Here is a 19,658-nt window from a genome sequence, read left to right as displayed (position 1 = left end):
AACATGACATTTTATCCATTTAAAAAAAGTTACATAGTTCCACTTTAAGTAAAAAACAATCCGAGTACTTCTTTGTCAGGTCAAACTCGAGTTGGACCTGACAAAGATCTTAGGCTCAAAACGTCAGAATAAATATTGGAGCATAAGACATGTCATGGTTCTATTCTTTTCCTTGTGATCATTCCTAATCCAAATGCATTACCCGGTTAAAACCAGGAAAGCATAATGCCGTACTTACAGCAAGAGTGAACAAGTTACCAATAAGGAATCTGTATGAGGGAAGGCCAACGATGAGAAAGAAAACAGACCGATTCCAACACAGTCAGACAATCCACAGCCAGCATGAAGAATGGACCACAGGGAGAAAAAAAAACACTTCGATGGAAAATAACTTTAATAAAATTCCTATGAAAACAAAAACCAGCAAAACAATAAAAGCCTGTACATTTGACAATATCCAGTGTCTGAGTGACATTTGAAGGCTAGCGGTGCGAAATACAGCAGCATCACACATAAACCCACAGTGAGTGAACCATTATACACTTTGTTGCACAACCCTGAAAACGCAACATGTTTGTGAAACCTTTCCGAGAGGCTTGTGCTACAAAGTATAAATCAGCGTTTAGGTTTTGCCCCAAGGGTTCATATACTAAATATACAGGGTCATATACTCGTTTGCGGATATTGCACAAAAAATACCAAACAGATGTAGATGCTGAGGAACACCTTATGTCAAAACCAGGAAATAACTTGGCATCACAACAATCCCCCTTTCCACACAGGCCCCTAACGCCACCCACACCTGCTCATAATTATAAAAACAAATACACGTATAAAGAGAGCGGCACATACAGTATTTTGCAAAGACATTCAATTTGGAACAGATCATTAAAAACACAGTCTGAACAAAACAATAACTACCTCTTGCACGTTTGTCATTTTGGTCCTAAAAGGCATGTTATAATGCTTCAGTTATTTGTTGTGGTTATGAGGGTGAGCTGGATGGAGCTTTGAAAGGCTGACATCTTTAAGTAATGCCGTGATTAAAGACAAACTTCTTCAGGCTAGTGACAATAACCAGCAGGACACTTAAAAATGTTCATTTTCTCAATGACTTGAGTTCTTCCATAAAAAAAGACAGAAACAATATCAAGGTTTTATAAAACCACCCAAAAATAAATGATTTAAGATAGTTTTTAGCTAATTGAACAATAATTTAAAATTCTCAAATATGATATTTCTCTCTCCATTTCAAATGATTCCAGTGTTCAATTATGTTCACTCAGTCTTTAACTTCAAGCTAAGGCTCAGGGTTCTCTTTCTCTCAATCTCTCGCTCTCTTTAATCACTCAGTTTTTGGAGTAGTAAAGTAGTCTGGCACATAAAAATCTCAGGATAAAAACGCAAATGGCGAAAAAGTTAAAATAAAAAATACAATCTTCCCACAGTTGAGAGGCACACTTTCACGGCGAGCAGGAGGCGTCGTAGGAACACAACCGCTACGATTGCACCCCCTGTGGCTAGTGTGCACATTTTGGCGTCATTATAAGACATGGGTGTCGCAGCTGTCCTCAGTCATCTTTCCATCCCCACCCGTCTGTTATCGGAGTTGTCCTTTTGTACAGTTCAGGGGCGGGGCCTGCGTTCGCCGTTTACGCTGCCCCCTCCAAGCCATTGTCCAGACTAATCAGACGTCCATCTGACACGAACAAACCACCCGGAACCACCCCATTACCTCGTCACTGGGTCGGTCAGTCCACTCCATTTTAGGCTGCGCAGGGGCCAGTCCATTTTCGGAGATGAGGTGGTTAGGGGGAGCGGTGCATTTGAAGGCTGCTTTCCCTTCTTTGGCGACCATCACGGTTCCACAGATATGCAGTACGCCACTGAACCTCTTTGAATAGCTGGAGGCACTATGACAGAACTATATAAGGCAAGGGAGGGCTAAGTACAGGTACCTATACACCTAGGAGACTGGATGTACTCTGTGTGTGTGTGTGTGTGTGTGTGTGTGTGTGTGTGTGTGTGTGTGTGTGTGTGTGTGTGTGTGAGTGTGTGTGTGTACATGCTCAGCTGCTGTCATTTGGGATGGTCCTCTAGATTCCCTTTATTTTTAATTAGACGTGGTCGTCTCCCTGTCCGTCCTTGGCACACGTTGACCCGTCCACCCCCCCTTCACTGTGTCCTCCAGACCCTGGTGGGCCCTGGTCTTCACACGTTGACCCGTCCACCCCCCCTTCACTGTGTCCTCCAGACCCTGGTGGGCCCTGGTCTTCAGCGCTCTAGCTAGCTAGGTCTAAGAGCGGTTGTCCTTGGCTACGTTGTGGGCCATCCAGTTGACCTTGGTGGTCCAGCTTTCTCGGAGGGCTTCGTCAAACTTCTGGCGGAACTGCTTCAGGGCCTCCTCGTCCGTCTTGCCCAGCGCCAGAGAGTCCTTGAAGGGAAAGGACAAAGGAAATGAAGCGGGAAGGGAAGAGAGGAAGAAGCATTGAGGAGAAGGAAAGGAGATGTAATTGGGGTGGTAACGCGAAGGAGAGGAGATTTAAGGTGGAGAGAAGAGGACATGCGAAGGGGATTGAATGAGACGCAGAAAGAGAGGAAGGAATTAGGACAGGAGAAAGGAAAGGGATGGTGGAAAGTGGAATTTGAGAGAAGTGAAGAACGAAAGATGTAAATAAGATGGTCTGACGATGTAGTTTATTTCACTTGTCTTACAGCATGCATGCTCATGTGCATGAGAGAGAGAGAGAGAGATTCACAATTTAGGACTGTAATTGCATGTGTGAAGTCTGATGCCACCCAGTGGATAAGCCTTATATTGCACCCGTCTCGAAAGATGTAAATAAGATGGTCTGACGATGTAGTTTATTTCACTTGTCTTACAGCATGCATGCTCATGTTGCATGAGAGAGAGAGAGAGAGAGAGAGAGAGAGAGAGAGAGAGAGAGAGAGAGAGAGAGAGAGAGAGAGAGAGAGAGAGAGAGAGAGAGAGAGAGAGAGAGAGAGAGAGAGAGAGAGACAGAGACAGAGACAGAGACAGAGACAGAGACAGAGACAGAGACAGAGAGACAGAGAGACAGAGAGACAGAGACAGAGAGAGATACCTTTAAGTACTGGATGTCTTTGACAGAGGTTAGCTCCGGCAGGCCAGCGGTCAGCATGAGGGCAAACAGGGTGATGAAGAGGTTGCCGTTCTTCCTCAAGATCAGATAGGCATCCTCACAGTACTGCCGGAAACTGGGAGGTTTAGGCACATACAAATTAAACATATTTATGAAGCCCACCAACAGATTTAACCATTTTGAACCTGGCATCCCTAGTCTGGACACACTGTAGTTATTATAACCTGACGTGATGAAACACGTTGTGTGCTTGTACTGTACATTGGCTATTTTTGCCTACTTTCGCCCGACACAGTCATATGTACAGTATACACTGACACCACGCTAGACAGGAACGCCCAAAAACGTCACATCCGGTTTTAGCCTGGGTCCAACTTGGTCCAATCCTTAATCACATACGGACAAACATCTATGCCGATGCTGTCTAACTTGCGGAGGTAGCGTGCCTTGTCCACGGGCAACAGATCTTTCAACGTATGGCATTGCAAATACGTTTGATAATCGCTACTCTGCTCAATATTGTTTTTAAAATGCCGCAAATTGCATTGCAGTAAACGAGAGCAAATCACAACTTCCCCCGGTTGTGGGCGGAGTCACAGTTTAAGGCGCTGATTACGCACCGTGGTGTCAGTGTATAAAAACAGGGAAATATTTATGAAAAAACATAAATGCATACTTTGAGTTGAGTGTTTGATGGAAAACAGAAGGATATAGGATGCCTGTTTGCAGCATGCTCTGGCAGTGATGGCATGATCAGTGATGTAAAGTAACTTAAAGTACATTTACTCACGTACTTAAGTAAAATTTTATGGGTTTTTTTTTTTTTTACTTTATATTGTATTGCCAAATTGCAGTACTCCACTGTACTGTATCTAAAAGGCAAATGTAGTACTACTTTTACTCCACTACAATTATTTGAAAACTTTAGTTACTAGTTTACTTTGTAGATTTTGAATAATTATTATTACAAAACATACAGCAACCACTTCAGAAAATAATTGATTTCATAAAAATCCTATAATATTAGACTAAACTGTCTTGTGTTATTTATGCTGTTATTTCTGGCTGTACTCTTCTGCGGAAGTCCTAGGATCACTGACATTTTGTGGACTAGAGCGCCCTCTATCGCGAACACTGAAAGACACATGCATCAATGGCAGTCAATGAGTTGGTCTATTTCAGTGGTTTTCAACCCAGTGGTCTGGGGACCACCAGTGGTCCTTGAGGAGGTTCCAGGTGGTCCCCAGAGAAATGATGCAGAGTTGGTAACCAAATGGACCCTTATTAAATCTTTAACTCTTGAGAGCGTAAAATGAAACCATTTGGTTTAATTTTACTCTCTCAAGAGTTAAATTAAAGTTAAACATGCATGCATTACTTAGTTTACAAGAAGTCTACACAATTAGAGAATGTAAAATGATTGTCAATGTTTGCCTGTTATCTCTCCTATGGTACCACGTCAATATGGAATATCCAACAATAGCAAAACATTCTAAGTTGTGGGTCTGAGAGGCTAAATCTCATCAAATGGTGGTCCGTGGCTCAAATGCCCAATACATAATGGGCCTTGATATGAAAAGGGTTGAAAACCACTGCTCTATTTGGACTGCCTTGTGGTCGCTGCTGGACGCACGACAGTGACAAACAGTGATCCAGGGATTCCAGGCTAGATCTCCAAGTACATGAGTTGGAAAGCAGAGAAAGCACCAACCTGCCAAACTTTTCGGTGTTGCCCGTCTTGCCCTGTTGGATGACGTGGATGAAGTCATGGGTGAGGATGAAGGGCACGCGTTCCCTCTTGATGCCAAACTTGGACTTGAAGTTGCCCAGGATGTGGCCAAAGTCGATGTGGAAAAGCTGATGCGCACACACACACACACACACACACACACACACACACACACACACACACACACACACACACACACACACACACACACACACAGTTTGAAAAACATAATGTCCCCAGTGTGTAAGGCCCTTTTGAAAAGGACATAGCAGCGATATTTCAAAAGGTATTAAAAACAGTACACACATATAAAGTGACACTCATCGTGGTGAAAACATGAGCACATGATAAACAACATTGACGTTAAATGGTTGTAGTGTACCTGTCCAGTGCTGCGGACCATGATGTTGTCACTGTGACGGTCCCCTATCCCCAGGACATAAGTAGCTACACAGTAGCCTGCACAGGACAGGGTGAACTCCTCGATGGCCCGGTCCAGAGAGTCACTGCAAGTACAATCAACACCACAACAGGACTTGTGTCACCTTTCAGTGGACTTAACCCATTTTGACCTGAGATCAGATTATAAAAATGTCTTCTACATCCCAACAGTTTTCTGAAAAAGCTATGTTTCTATGTCAGTCGTTCTTTGATTTTTCAAAAATGGCAGACCTACAAGCTCGTAGCGCGCCACTCGGTGGCGCGCTATGAGCTTGTAGATCTGCTATTTTTCAATAACTAAAGCATATCATAATGCTAACATCAAAAGGGGTTCCCGCCCAAAATGGGTTTTAACAGCACCTTCTGTTGTTGTTTTGCAGCGTTACCGCAATGACGGCGGAGGACACAAACAAACAAAGAAAAACCATTCAAAACAAAAACGACACAAACACAGATGAGAAAGACAAAAATCACACCTGTGTGAAGTGAGGGGCGCTCTATTCATCGTACATCATCCAATAAAACAAAAATAAAAATAAGACATGTAATGTTCTAAATCCTTTAGACCCATTATTGACCTTATACCGACCTTGAAACATACCTTAGTTAATTGGTTAATTAGTTATTTGGCCAAGGGTTTCCACCGACATACCGACAGCCGATTTGCTCAGACACATGAAATAAATTCTCCATTCATTGTCAATGGCATTTAATGTTTGTGTTCAGACAGAATCTACACTATAGCTGTTTATAGGAGGGGCTAGCACCCCTCAAAAAATAAAGAGTGGACATTGAACAATGACCAATATGAAAAATATCAATTGTACTAGTCTGTAGAGGATATAACGACATTAGAAAACGGGACTCGAACCTGTGACATACTGTTAGGGTGGACTACCAGACTAGGTGTACAGATGGCTACACCAGCCGTCCGGGTCGGGGTGGTTGGTGGTATATAGCGAGCTATATATGTTTAGATGATTTTGATTTATATTAGGATAAATCTGCGCGACGAAAAAAAGAGAAGCGGGCAGGAGGCTTCACATCCGATGTATCGCTTGATCATGAGCTTCCGTGCTCTAGACTAGACTGTATGACGGAAGCATTTGAAAATTGCGAGAGGCAACAGTCTGGCCACTGCGGGCTACTTCTTTCGGTCGATAAAGTATAGTTTTAGACCACAACGGAGGGACGCCATCTCAAGCAAACTTGAGCCACGAGTGACACCACCGAGCGTGCCAAAACGCACAAGTTGCCGTGTCGGCTTGAGCTGACTCGGGCCCATCCGAGTTGCACGCACAGAATAGCAAATCCTTGTCCCTCAGAGTACCACAGGTAGGGAAAGTCGCGTGGCATCACCATTTACACAAAGCCGGCGATGCTCGCGAATGTGACACATGAGTAGGCGTCACAGAAGGGGGCGTTCGGTAGGCCAATCAGAGGCAGCTTGGCATTACTCCGTTGCTTGTCCCATTCATTTTTCCCATAGACGTTTCAAAAAGTATTTATTTAAAGACCTTTAAGCCTCGGACAAAGCCAACCTGGCTCCTGACAAATCATGACAATAAACAATTTTTTTTCAAATAATTAGAAATAAGAAAAACTGTTGTATCATGCCCTTTCTTTCTTCTTTCTAATTATTTGTTCGGCCCAAAAGATTGCGTTTATTGTCATGATTTGTCAGGAGCCGAGTTGGCTTAAAGGTCTTTAAATAAATACTTTCTGAAATGTTTAAGGGAAAAATGATTGTGAAATTCCCTTCCGGGCCGCTCGTCGGGGGCGGGACTCTGTACACGCAGTTTGGACAGCACAAGGTTGCACAGGACAACAGCGGTCTTACCCAGAGTTCTTCTCTTTGAGCCAGTTGAGCAGGGCGTCCTTGTTGAAGGCAGCAGTTGCCGCCACGTTGCTGCTGGTCAGCTGGATGTTAGCGATGGTGTCCGCTGATGACACCACCTCGATCAGCCCCGCCCTGTCCCCCGTCGCTAGGCAACCGTAAGGCACAATTCTTCAAGAAAAGGGAAAGGAAGAACTGGGTTAGTTACAGATTCCGGCATCCTAAATTCTTCCGTTCAAAATCCAAAACATACACTTCACTTTGTAAGGCAGAGATCTGAGAGGAAGATTGATATACTGTACAGAGATTATCTGTTCATAAATCAAAGTTAAACTCATTGTGTGAATGTCAGACACACCCAGCCCATTGAGACAGCTTTACTAAGCTTTTAGCGCCTCATGCCTGTGCCTGCAAAGTGCAAACGTGTATCATTTGCCAAACAACTGGAAGAAGTTCGCTTCTAAAGTGAAACTGGGATGCCATTGCAAAGTGCACATCTCTCCTTTATGAATATAGTATTTAACCACTTTCAACCTGGCATGCCACATCCCTATTTTGGGCATGTCATTCTAATATACAACCCAAAGAAAATACATTTTCATCTTCCAGTTAGTTCTCACAATCTCCACTAGAGGGCAGTAGAGGTTCATTTTTCAGGGTGTTGTTGCTCCTCCAGCTTCTATCCTACTTTTCTGACTGTCTGAACTGATCTTGCAGAACGGCCCTAACTGAACAGCCCCGACGCGGCAAAATAATACTAATACTAATACTCCAGGGAGACCCGGCAGAACACACCAAGAAGACTAATACTTTTCAATTTCAACAGTTCCCAGATCCGGTACAAAGAATAATTGGTCTCCACTTCTAATAGAGACCAAATGCATGTGAAATTCCTGCTCCAACTTGACGGGTGTTGAGTGGCGTGTGAATGAGAAACACACGCACAGACAGCTGGGTAACCATTAAACGGACACGTGTGGCTCGGTACGAGCTGCGGGTGATCCCCGGCGAGCGAACCCACACGCGCCTCCCTCCCTACCTCCGCCACATCAAAATGGTTCCGTTTAACATCATCGTCCACATCCTCCTCGTTCTCCTCCTTTGCTTCGTTCGATCCTTCAAACCTTTGTCCCTGTAACCTAAAGCCTGGCCTCTGGCTCGACTGTCAAAACAAGACTGGCTCTACTGCCTAGCTCCAGATGTGTCAGTGTCAACGTGTGTGTGTGAGTGTGTGTGTGTGTGTGTGTGTGTGTGTGTGTGTGTGTGTGTGTGTGTGTGTTTTGGAGAATAATGGAGGTTTTTATAAGAGACAAATGTGGATTTGATTAGGAAGTAAAGAAGATAGTGTGTGCGTGTGTGTCAGTGTGTGTGTGTGTGTGTATTTGTGTGTGTGTGTGTGTGTGTGTGTGTGTGTGTGGTATGTGTAGTGTTGAGGGGTTAGAGGTTAAATTAGCAGGGGGGGGGGGGCAGATTTAGAGCCCCTCCTCTCCCTCTACGGTCTACACCCTACCACAGTGCTGCTTCCCCTTCCCTGCAGAGAACAGGAACAAACAACCTGGTGGTGCGCGCACGCACACACACACGCACACACACACACTGACCTGAGGTCCAGATTCTCCTCCTTCCATAGCATGTCCATCAACCTCAGAATCTGGAGTGTTAGCATGTCCTGCCTCAGGTCTGGGAGAGGAGCGAGCGAGAGAGAGAGAGAGATGAATAACAGAATGAAATTCATTCATAGAACTTTGTTTTAGCCCATCCATTCATCCTCCCTCCTACCATCCATTCATACGTACAGACCAACCCCTGTCCTACCATACAACATGCAGAGCAGCCAACCCCTACGCCACACACATGTGAAACTGTCCTACCAACAGTCGTAAAGGAATGTGAATCCCTACTCTCCTACTAAAAGCGCTCTCAAATAGAGCACTTACTGTATAGCAGGTGGCTGCAATTCCAAACTGGCCCCGGTACAAAAGTCAACGCCTACCCCCCGAACTGTTTACTGTACACATTATTGTCTCCACCAGGCCGAAGGTATGGGGAGAGAGTATGTTTTGCACTCCGTCCATGTGTGAGTGTATGTGCGTCCGTCTGTCTGTTACTAGTCTAATCTCCGGCACCGTTAACCCGGTCGATGCCAAATTTTGCGCACACACTCCCTGGATGCCAACGATGAACCTCTGCCCCAGATTTTCCAGAACGGCCCGTTATAGCGCCACCAGGAGGCCGACTTTTCTGTCCAAAAATCCCACAAATCGTTACACACTATCTCTATAGTCATGTGTTCAAGACAGATCTGTCCGATATATCATATTCCATCCTAATTGGCTAACATTAGCTTTCAAAGTTTTCAGGATTGGCCCGTTTTGAACAAAAAGCCTCAAATCATGGACGCAGCGTGCAATTTACGTGAAATCTTTCATGGACTTTCCTGCTAGACTGAGGAATATATCCCACCCTTTTCACATTGGCCTGTTATAGCGCCACCAACAGGTGGATTTTTGTGAAACACATTTTTGGAACAAAATGCCTTAAATCATCCAATTGCCATCCAAGGCGTAAGAAGAAATGCCACCCTTTTCACATTGGCCTATTATAGCGCCACCAGGAGGCCACAACCTGACCTGCCCTGGTGGAGACCTGTGCTCCGAGGGGCACTTTATCTAGTTAATTTTGGTTTCTAATCGTTTATATGATTGTTTTGCATATTGCTGTATATTTGTATGTCAATCAATGTTTCGATTAATTGAGTATGAAGGACCCTAAAGGGAACAAGCCAATAGGCTTTCTCAGACCTTGTATTGAACTGCACTTTCCTGTGATGTTTTTTCTGCAAACTGTTAAAGTATTCAATCAATCAATCAATCTCCTACCATCGGTCCATTCATACATACAGAGAAAGTATCTCTCCTACCGTCTCCGTTCTTGAAGATGATTCCTAAGGAGTCGCCTCCTAGCAGCTTATTGTTGTAAACAATCCACAGCGGCTTCATCTTAGAGTCCATGTACCGACACTTTTCAACACTGCCATAATGGAAGGAAGGAGAAAGAGAGAGAGGACGAGAGGGAGAGAGAAAACTGGTCAGCTTTTCCCCAGGGACCCCTTCATCAATTCATTTCTAACGAAGCCTCCTAGAACAGGGTTTGCAACTCTAGTATGTAAAGTGTATACTGCAAGATTTTGGAAGACTACATTCTAGTCCAGACTCTCATAGTGGTGAAGACTTTGTAGGAATGTAATGAATACGTTTGAGGAATGTGTTCAAGCTACCCTGACCTTTGACCACCTACTTCTAAATCAGTTCATACTCGAGCCCAAGTGAACATTTTTGTGCCGAATGCCATGAAATATCACGTTAACAAGGTTCCGAAGAGTAAAGTAAAGCCTTCGGGGCATGGCTGTCCACTGGCAGGGGCGTAACATTATTTGTAAGACTGTCACCACACTAGGATATGCCGCGTAGCCAGCAGTATAGTGAGCCTTTGCCACTGAACACAAACATACAGTGACTATCAACAGCTGTATGTTGATAGTACAGTGTGTGTGTGTGTGTGTGTCTGTGTGTGTGTGTGTGTGTGTGTGTGTGTGTGAGAGAGAGAGAGAGAGAGAGAGAGAGAGAGAGAGAGAGAGAGAGATAATCAAGAATCTTGCATACTGATTGACCTATCAGCATCACTGCAGAAAGCCACTGCACCCCGACATTTTCGCATTCCATACGCCGGTAATTTGCTTCCAAGTAGTGGGAGGGGCCTATTTCTTACAGAAAACAAATGCAACATCCAATCAACCCTGAATTGGAATCACATGTTGAGGGGCCTCTATCTATGGAGACGTTCGCTGTCCGAAAACCATAGGGCCCCCTGACCATAGGGGGCACAAGAAATGCAAAAGTCAACCTTTTGAATTTGTGACTGTATGTCATAGAAAAACAATTCCCCCCCCCCCCCCCCGGGCAGCTTCCTCGGTCGCTCTGGATTAAGAGCGTCTGCTAAATGCCTAAATTGTAAATTGTAAATTGTGTGTGTGTGTGTGTGTGTGTGTGTGTGTGTGTGTGTGTACAGTGAGGCAGAGCCATTATTAGACTGTATATTTTGTTGTTGCTAAATTCAGTGTATAGCAGTAAACCTCACTATGAAGGGAAGGGTTAACAGTAGAGAGTGAAACCAGTGATGAGAAGAATCATTCAGGCTTTTGGTAGAACTACAGTGCTAGAAAATAAAACAGCAGTGAAATTACTGTAACGTATTTACTAATTACTGGATGTATTCGCTATATCATTACTTAACCCATTTTGAGCGGGAACCCCTTTTGGTGTTACATACATTATGTTATAATTTAGCTATTGAAAAATAGCAGATCTACAAGCTCATAGCGCGCCACCGAGTGGCGCGCTATGAACTTGTAGGTCTGCTATTTTTGAAAAATCGTTAAAATGTGCCTCAAATCTTTCCGAAAATTGTCATGATTTAGAAAAAAATGATTTTTAAAATTTCGACGTCAGGCCTGAATGGGTTAACATTATTTGTAGTCCTGTCAGGGACCCCTGGGGATCACATCGGGAGTCTTACTTGATGCCGGAGAGGACGACGCTGGGATTGAGAGGGGAGTGGATGTCAGACAGGGTGTCCGAGTAGCCAGTCTGCCTCAGACAAGTCATCATGGCTTCCTTCGTCAACATGGCTTCCTTGGTCTTGCTGCGAGCGTTCTTAAGTGTTCCCAGCTTGATTAACTCATTGACCGACTTCAGCTTAGTCAGGGCCTCCATCTGCAAGGTGCAAGAGAGGAAGAGTTGAGACTGTTGAGGCTCGATTCATACGTAGTTGTACACCAGAAATAGCAGATCTACAAGCTCACACGTGCAACACAATAAAGTGCACGGCGATACAATATAGACATCTAGACGCAGAAGAAGATCATACAAGGTTCAAAGTTCAAGGTTGTACTTTATTGTTGCATCTTTTGTACAGGTACATAAGAGTAAAACTTATGTTTTGTTTGGCTTCCTTACAGACAATGCAGCAGCAAATAGATAGCATAACATTCAAAACAACAAAACACAGCAAGCACAGCAAACAAAGGGATAGAATAAGAGTGCAAGAAAGAGCATTCAAAGAGTACAAAATAAAATGAAATAGTTAACATATGTACATGTGCATGTTTTCCCTGTAGTAGCAAAGTTAGGTAAACTTTACCTAAACGTATACAGCAATTTTAGTTTAAAAGGTGCAATTACAGCCTCATAGTGCAAGAAGGGGGTGGGGGGGGGGGGGGGAGAACACAAGACAAGTACAAGGGCTATAGGTATTAAAGGGCAAAGGGGAAAATGGATGATCGGTAAGAATAACTCGGTAAGAATGAGAATTAAGTAACTGCTTTGGAGCAGTTTTATCCAGTGTCAGCTCTGGCACCGTTCATTCTGGCAGTAGAACGCTCAAGTGAACACATATCCGGGAAAAAAACAAGATTGTCTTCAAATGAATAGACATGGTTCAAACCAGTTTTCTTAAAGCAGCAGATGTTTACGTTTGTTCAGAAAGGTTAACGACACATTTGGGATATAACTGCTGACCAGACATGAATAATACTGTTATCAACAGTAAAAAGATAAATATGTACATACTGCATTAGGCATGTAGATAATGGTTTGTAACTTTGTATATAAAATAAATATAATGCTACTGTTCATTACAGTTATAAATTACATCTCATTACAGGACATATTCTGCGCATCACCTTAAAGTCACGCTAAATTCAATTCATTGTTTCCTTTAAAATCACGGTTTCAGTTTAATGACCTTGCTGCCCTGGCATTTGGCCTTTGTGCCTCAAAAAGTGACACCACCAAAGGCCAAGCGGCTAAATTCCAGACCTGGTTGTTATTATACTTTAACAAATGTATACCTCATCAAGACAAAGGACACATTTCATAACATGAGGTTGTACATAAGAAGTTGAGACTCATTGTCATGAAATGGACACGTAGGCATTTTGAAGGTTCACTGCCAATAAATCAAGGATCCCAGGGATGATGGTATGATTGGCAGGTGCGCTCATTCCTCAGAAATAAGCGACGCGTCAGCACTGTCACACTAACCCATGGCCCACCCGTGGGTCAACTCTTCAAAACAGGAAGTGACCCGGTAATGGTCAGTGCTGAGGAGGAAGCTGTGGGGGGGGGGGGAAGTGTCCGGCAGAGTGGTTGTCGGAGCGGAGGTCGAGGGGTTGACCTGTTGTCACTGGGACACTAAAAATACCATCCCATCCAGTCCCGTCAGGACTCCACCGGGTTGTAAACGCAACAATAGACACTAAACATGGCTGATATATTGGACTGGAGAGATGACAGACGTGGTCCAATTGGACAGCGTTCAACCCATTTAGGCCTGACGTCGAAAAGAAAAAAAAGTCTTCTGAAAGAATATATATTCAAAGATTTGCGCCTTTTTTACGATTTTTCAAAAATAGCAGACCTACAAGCGCGTGCTATTTTTGAATAGCTAAAGTATAACATAATGCTTAGTTAAAACACCAAAAGGGGTTCCCGTTCAGAATGGGTTAAAGTGTGGTCCGGGGGACCAAATGGAGGCTCGCGTGGCTTGGGTGTGTAACTCTGAAAACTCTGCCAAGTGGCAGTAACCATTTAGTCTACTCTAGATGATGGAAGATCACGGGGTCAGCATAATCAGTAGGGTCCATCCTCTGAGGAGCTGCAGGATCATGAAGGTGGACAGCAGCTAGAGGTTTTAAAAACTGTGTTTTTGAATGTTAGATTTAGGCTTTTAACCCATTTTGACCTGAGATCAGATTCTAAAAATGTCTTCTACATCCTGACAGTTTTCTGAAAAAGCTACGTTTCTATGTCAGTCGTTCTTCGATTTTTCAAAAATAGCAGACCTACAAGCTTGTAGATCTGCTATTTTTCAATAGCTAAAGCATAACATAATGCTAACACCAAAAGGGGTTCCCGCCCAAAATGGGTTAACCATTATGTTATACTATAGCTATTGAAAAATAGAAGATATACAAGCTCGTAGTGTGGCACTAGATCTGCAATTTTCTTTTATCGTGAAAACGTGTGCAAATCTTTTGAATGTAAATTCTTTCACAGCAAATGTTTTTAACCCATTTTGGACTGAGGCCGATTCTAAAAACGCCTTCTAAATCCTGACCTAGGTTTTCTGAAATACTTCAAATATTAATTAAAATAATTGTCATTTTTGAATACTGTACATACTGTACAGAACCCCAACAACATACTTTCACGCGCACACACACACATATGTCCAACCTGTTTCTTTAAGACCTCAATATGAGGGATGCTGCCTCGACAGTAGGCCTCCAGGATGAGGGCGAACTGGACGGTGACGGCAGGCATGTGGATCTCTGACCTGTAGAGGGCGCCAGAGAGACGGCAACGAGTGAGAAAAGAAAAACCATCAAAGCCAACATTCTGTTCTGCTGTGAGACGCCTGGTCTCTTTCACAATCCCACCATTTCTTTCACTTTCTTCCTCGCAAACACACACACAGTCACACACACACACAGTCACACACACACACACAGTCACACATACACACACTGACACACACACACACACACAGGTCTAACGCCCTCACCGCAGGTGCCAGAAGAGGAAGTGCCCTATCTTTCGGTTACGCTGGGCTCGGTCTAGGAGGAAGCGGGTGAGAGCGCAGTCATAGTAGGGCTCGTAGCGTAACACCTGCACCAGCTGCAGGAGGTACTGAGACAGCTCATCGTCACTGGGGACAGAACACACAAACATACAACAACTAATTGATTATAAAAAAAGTAATAGCTAATCAATATTTTAATAAAATAATCGATTCATATTCAATCACGATTTATGGCATTATAGGTTCATGTTTTTTTTTATCGGCTATTTGCTGTTTTTTACATGATACGGTTGTTCAACAAATAAATAAATAAAATAATGCTAAAGTGGTTAATCGTTTCGTTCGATACACTATAATATATAAATAAAATAAGCGCTTCTCGATTATTTGATTAATTGAATATTTTAAAATAACCGTTATTTGGAGCCCTACATTGCAAGATTTAAAATAATCTGGGCAAATGATATGAAATGGTGAAAAAACGACACTTGTACAGAGTAGAACAGGCATTCTAGTTGTGAACACATTACTGTTCCAAGAAGGATGCTTAACCACATGAACCCTAGCATCCCGTTCCTATTCTGGGGTCAGCTATTGTCATCCAAGAGATTTAGTGTTGTTGACCGGGGAACGCCAGTCAACACAGTAACAGTATGGTTTAACGCAAATTAAAAAAGTGCACAAATTATAAACGAAGTGTGTCTCAGCATATTGCATGTACGTATGTGTGTGTTCATATTGCATATGTGTGTGTGTGTGCTTTACCTCATGTCCCTCAGGCAGCCCACAGAGTACTCTCGGACGTACTGGTCGGGGTAGTTGAAGTCCAGCAGCTCTAGAGCGTCTCGGGGACTGAGCTTGGGCCAGATCTGGAGCAGAGCCTGGAGCTGAGACACACAAACACAACTGGTCAACTGAGAGACACAGGTTTTGTTCCAGTAGTTGCCTGACTCTAGGCCACCGTTTCACAACCGTTTTAGCTTGAGACTTAACATAGCTGAGACCATTCATGTTGCTCCAGTCCTATGCCACTAAAATGTGGAACGCCCTACCAACAGCCACTAAGACATGTGAATTCCTTCCTTGGCTCCTTCAAAACCGCTCTCAAAGAGCACCTACGGACGGCTGCAACTGGCCCGCCAATTAAGTCTGAGCTCCCCCATCCCTTTCTCCCCATAAGCTACACGTTTTCCCTTTTTGAGTGGTGCAACCACTCCAAAGAACAGCAATGTCCGTGTTAACCTATGTGACTATGTGACTACATGACTATGTGACTATGAGTAGCAGTAGGGGCAAAAGTGGCGCTGTTGTGCCAGAAACAGAGAGAGAGAGATAGTGCTGCACTGTTGCCTGCTAATGAGAGACAGAGAGAGAGAGAGACAGAGAGAGAGAGAGGGGGGGGGGGGGGTGAGAGAGGAGTTGCACCACTCAGTTCACACAGGTGTGATTTTTTACTTTCTTTACATTATGATATCCTGTTTTTTTTTATATAGAAGAAGTGTATATTTGTACATTTCTAAATGTTCTGATGAATTGAAAATAGTGGACCCTGTTGTAAAGTCTTTACAACAGGGTCCACCATTTACTTCTTTAAAAGAAGTGTAATGCTTAATCATGGATAATTTTTGTATCGACTTTGTATTGCTTTCGTTTGAAATGTACCTATTCTGCATACTGTAAAATTAAAATTTCAATCAATCAATCAAAACCATGCAACACAGTTTGAAGATTGAATACATTTGACTATTTCTTTGCTGTGAATACAGGTGCGCCTTGAGATCAACACTATCACTGATGTGTCTAATATAAGTGTTCAAAACTCGTTGCGGGCAGCGATACGGAAACTGGTACACAGCCCTGTACTATATAAATAGCCAAAACATTTATATCCATACTGAGTGAACCAAAACTTTAAACTATTTCATCTGTTTCATTTGTTGTGAGTGATTGTATGTCATGTTATGTAGTCATCAATTTCGAAGCAAGTTGCATGCCAAGTTAGGAGCAATTAGCACAAGTTACGGATATACAGTATCTCTCTAAATTAAATCAATCAATCAATCAAATGGATTGAAGCAATGTTCATCTATATCTATACATTCAATCCACATTACACCCCGCATCTAACCTGAGCCATGTCTTCATGTTTGCTCCATTTGACAGAGAGCAGCAGCTTGGGCAGTGACTGGGGGAAGTTCTCGCGGCAGTCGTAGCGTAGTGTCCAGATCAGGTCCTTCTCGTTCTCGCACAGCTGTGACAGCGGGTCTCGCTCCATGATCTCCTTCAGCTCAATGTGAAACTTCTTGCCTCCTCGACCCTGAGAAGAAGAAACACGTTGTGTTGGTGAGATGGTATTAACCCATTTTGGGTGGGAACCCCTTTTGGTGTTAGCATTATGTTATGCTTTAGCTATTGAAAAATAGCAGATCTACAAGCTCATAGCGCGCCACCGAGTGGTGCGCTACGAGCTTGTAGGTCTGCTATTTTTGAAAAATCGAAGAACGACTGACATAGAAACATTTTTAGAATCTGATCTCAGGTCAAGATGGGTTAAATCCTGAGAGTTTTCTGAAAAAAAACATGTTTCTGTGGCAGTGGTTCTCAAACGGTTTCATGACAAAAAATGGCATCTGTGAACAGGCAGAATGCAACCATCGAAATAACGTACATAGGATATGTGATCAACTAATCAACAAACACCTTGTGCTAGGGGATGAGCCGGAGACCGAAAAGGTGAGTTTTCAGACTGCAGCGAATAGGGAGTGAGTCTGCAGTCCAGAATGTGTGTTTGTGTTTGTGCGTGCATGCGTGTGCGCACGCGTGCGTGTGTGTGTGTGTGTGTGTGTACAAAGGGTGGATCACGTCCTGGAGGTAGGGGGTGTCACGCCTGTGGTCCATTGATGATCACCCGTGTTTTGAACTGGATGCGAGCAGCGACTGGGAAAACGCGAGAATATGGTGTGGTTGGAGACCAGACGTGCTACAGCATTCTGGAGGAGCTGTAGGGGTTTGAGTGAGCAAGCAAGGAAGACCGGCAAGTTGCAGTAGTCAAGTCTGGACATGACTGAGGCTTGTATAAGGAGCTAGGGTCTGATGCTTCAGACATTGTACAGTGCAAACCTACAGGAGCAACTAGCAAGTGATCGCTGCAATGTGTGCTTTGAAGGACAGCCAGGGTCATGCCTAAGTTCTTGGCATTTTGAGCAGAAGTCACCAGGGTGCCGCTGATGGAAAGATCCTGCAGGGGTAAAGACTTCCCAGGGCAGAAAAGGAGAACTGTTTGGCCACTAGATGGCAGCAGAGTATGACAAAAGTAATTTGGAAACACTGCTTCCCTAAGATCAATCTAAAGAAAAGCCAAGAGATCAAATTTATTATATGACTTAAAATAATTTGATTCCACAATGATGACATTGCCTTTAAAATACAAAGACACTGACATACATGTAAATATTCTAACTATATAAAATGGGACCCTAACATCAAGGGACACACATGGTTCAAGCTCCTTTTTATAGAGAAGTCTTAAGGATAATCACCAACATGACATAAGGAGTCAACGAAAGGCACCATGACAGCCTCAGTGCACCGCAGCTTCTACAAAGCTTAATTCTTAACTATCAGTTAGTGTTTCTTCCACAATGCTGGAAAATATAACTTATGTCTCAAGGTACTGATCTCCGTGAATCTCCCACAACAACTGAACTGAGATCTGTCATGACAAGTAGCACATCATGTCATCGTCTTATCACGTCTATTGACATACTGTACACCATGTATGCATCCCTCAAAATGGGTCCAAGTAAATGTGACCACGTGACTTTACACTCCTCAGTAGTACAGTAGGTCAGCAGCCGTATTCTTTGAACCAGCTCATTTTCAGTGGCACACACAGCACTGAACAGACACTATCCTACTCTTGTACAACTCCCGTTTAACCGCTCTTGATTAAACCGCCCCCTGACATTGACATTGACGGTATAGCGGCTGATCACATTTTCCTTGAATGTCCATCAAATGTACGGTTGTCACGGTCAACCAGCCAGCGTGAACTTTCTTCCATAGTTTTGATTCCATGCCAACGATCAGCCGCTAAGCCTACGGTCTTTATACGTTCCCCCAGGACTCTGTTCAAGGTTCAAGGTTCTTTATTATTTGTCTCCAGAGGAAGAAATTTGTCTTAGACAAAGGGCCCGCATGCAAGCGTAGCCCTTATGCCCATGTACTCTGTACTAGGCCTTGTTCTACAGTCAATGTCTTTGAAGAAAATAGGCGATCTACAAGCTCACAGTGCATTGCATTGCGACGTGCTGCAAGCTGGTAGATCTGCCATTTTCACCAAATGTTCGCCCCCAGAATAAGGACAATAGGGTTCAAGTGGCACCGACAACTGAACAGCAGCATTCAGCCCATGTATACTTTGCCTCGTTCACTCGCAATAACTTGTACTGTAGTTCTGCATGGTGCATTAGCATCTCTGCATGCTTCATCTTTGCGCACACACACACACACACACACACACACACACACACACACACACACACACACACACACACACACACACACACACACACACACACACACACACACACACACACACACACACACACACACACACACACGCACACACACACACACACACACACACACACACACACACACACACACACACACACACTTTACTAGTTGCATTCAACAGCAAACTGTACTCTAGCAGAAATACATAGTTCTCACTACATGTTTGGGGCATGTACCGACAAGTGCTGCACATCACTGGGAATTACATAACTCCCCCAGTCAACCCACCCTGTACTGTACGTGTGGCTTTTGGATAGGGGGGGCCAGTGCAGCAGGAACCACATACAGAACATCTGATTACAAACGCTGG

General features: G+C 43.7%; 1 protein-coding gene across 2 annotated transcripts in view; it reads right to left on the bottom strand.

Annotated features, from left to right (window-relative positions):
* Window positions 1-371: 371 nt before the first annotated feature.
* pik3cb (phosphatidylinositol-4,5-bisphosphate 3-kinase, catalytic subunit beta) overlaps window positions 372-19,658 on the bottom strand; it is a 103,551-nt gene continuing 84,264 nt past the window's right edge. Inside the window, exons 13-24 of one of the 2 annotated variants that reach the window (XM_079514670.1) lie at window positions 16,899-17,087; window positions 15,536-15,657; window positions 14,753-14,926; window positions 14,425-14,524; window positions 11,705-11,901; window positions 10,050-10,159; window positions 8,731-8,809; window positions 7,133-7,300; window positions 5,234-5,357; window positions 4,834-4,979; window positions 3,105-3,237; window positions 372-2,434 (exon numbers count right to left, since the gene is read on the bottom strand). In XM_079514670.1, the coding sequence (XP_079370796.1) occupies window positions 2,297-2,434; window positions 3,105-3,237; window positions 4,834-4,979; window positions 5,234-5,357; window positions 7,133-7,300; window positions 8,731-8,809; window positions 10,050-10,159; window positions 11,705-11,901; window positions 14,425-14,524; window positions 14,753-14,926; window positions 15,536-15,657; window positions 16,899-17,087 (1,680 nt within the window). In that variant the 3' untranslated portion in view covers window positions 372-2,296. The remainder of the gene's footprint in view (window positions 2,435-3,104; window positions 3,238-4,833; window positions 4,980-5,233; window positions 5,358-7,132; window positions 7,301-8,730; window positions 8,810-10,049; window positions 10,160-11,704; window positions 11,902-14,424; window positions 14,525-14,752; window positions 14,927-15,535; window positions 15,658-16,898; window positions 17,088-19,658) is intronic. The other variant, XM_079514671.1, reaches the window with a different exon arrangement.

Source organism: Electrona antarctica (assembly GCF_951216825.1).
Source record: "Electrona antarctica genome assembly, chromosome: 11".
Classification (NCBI taxonomy): domain Eukaryota; kingdom Metazoa; phylum Chordata; class Actinopteri; order Myctophiformes; family Myctophidae; genus Electrona; species Electrona antarctica.
The sequence above is the reverse complement of the archived record's forward strand: the minus strand, read 5'-3'. Positions and strand labels throughout refer to the sequence as shown.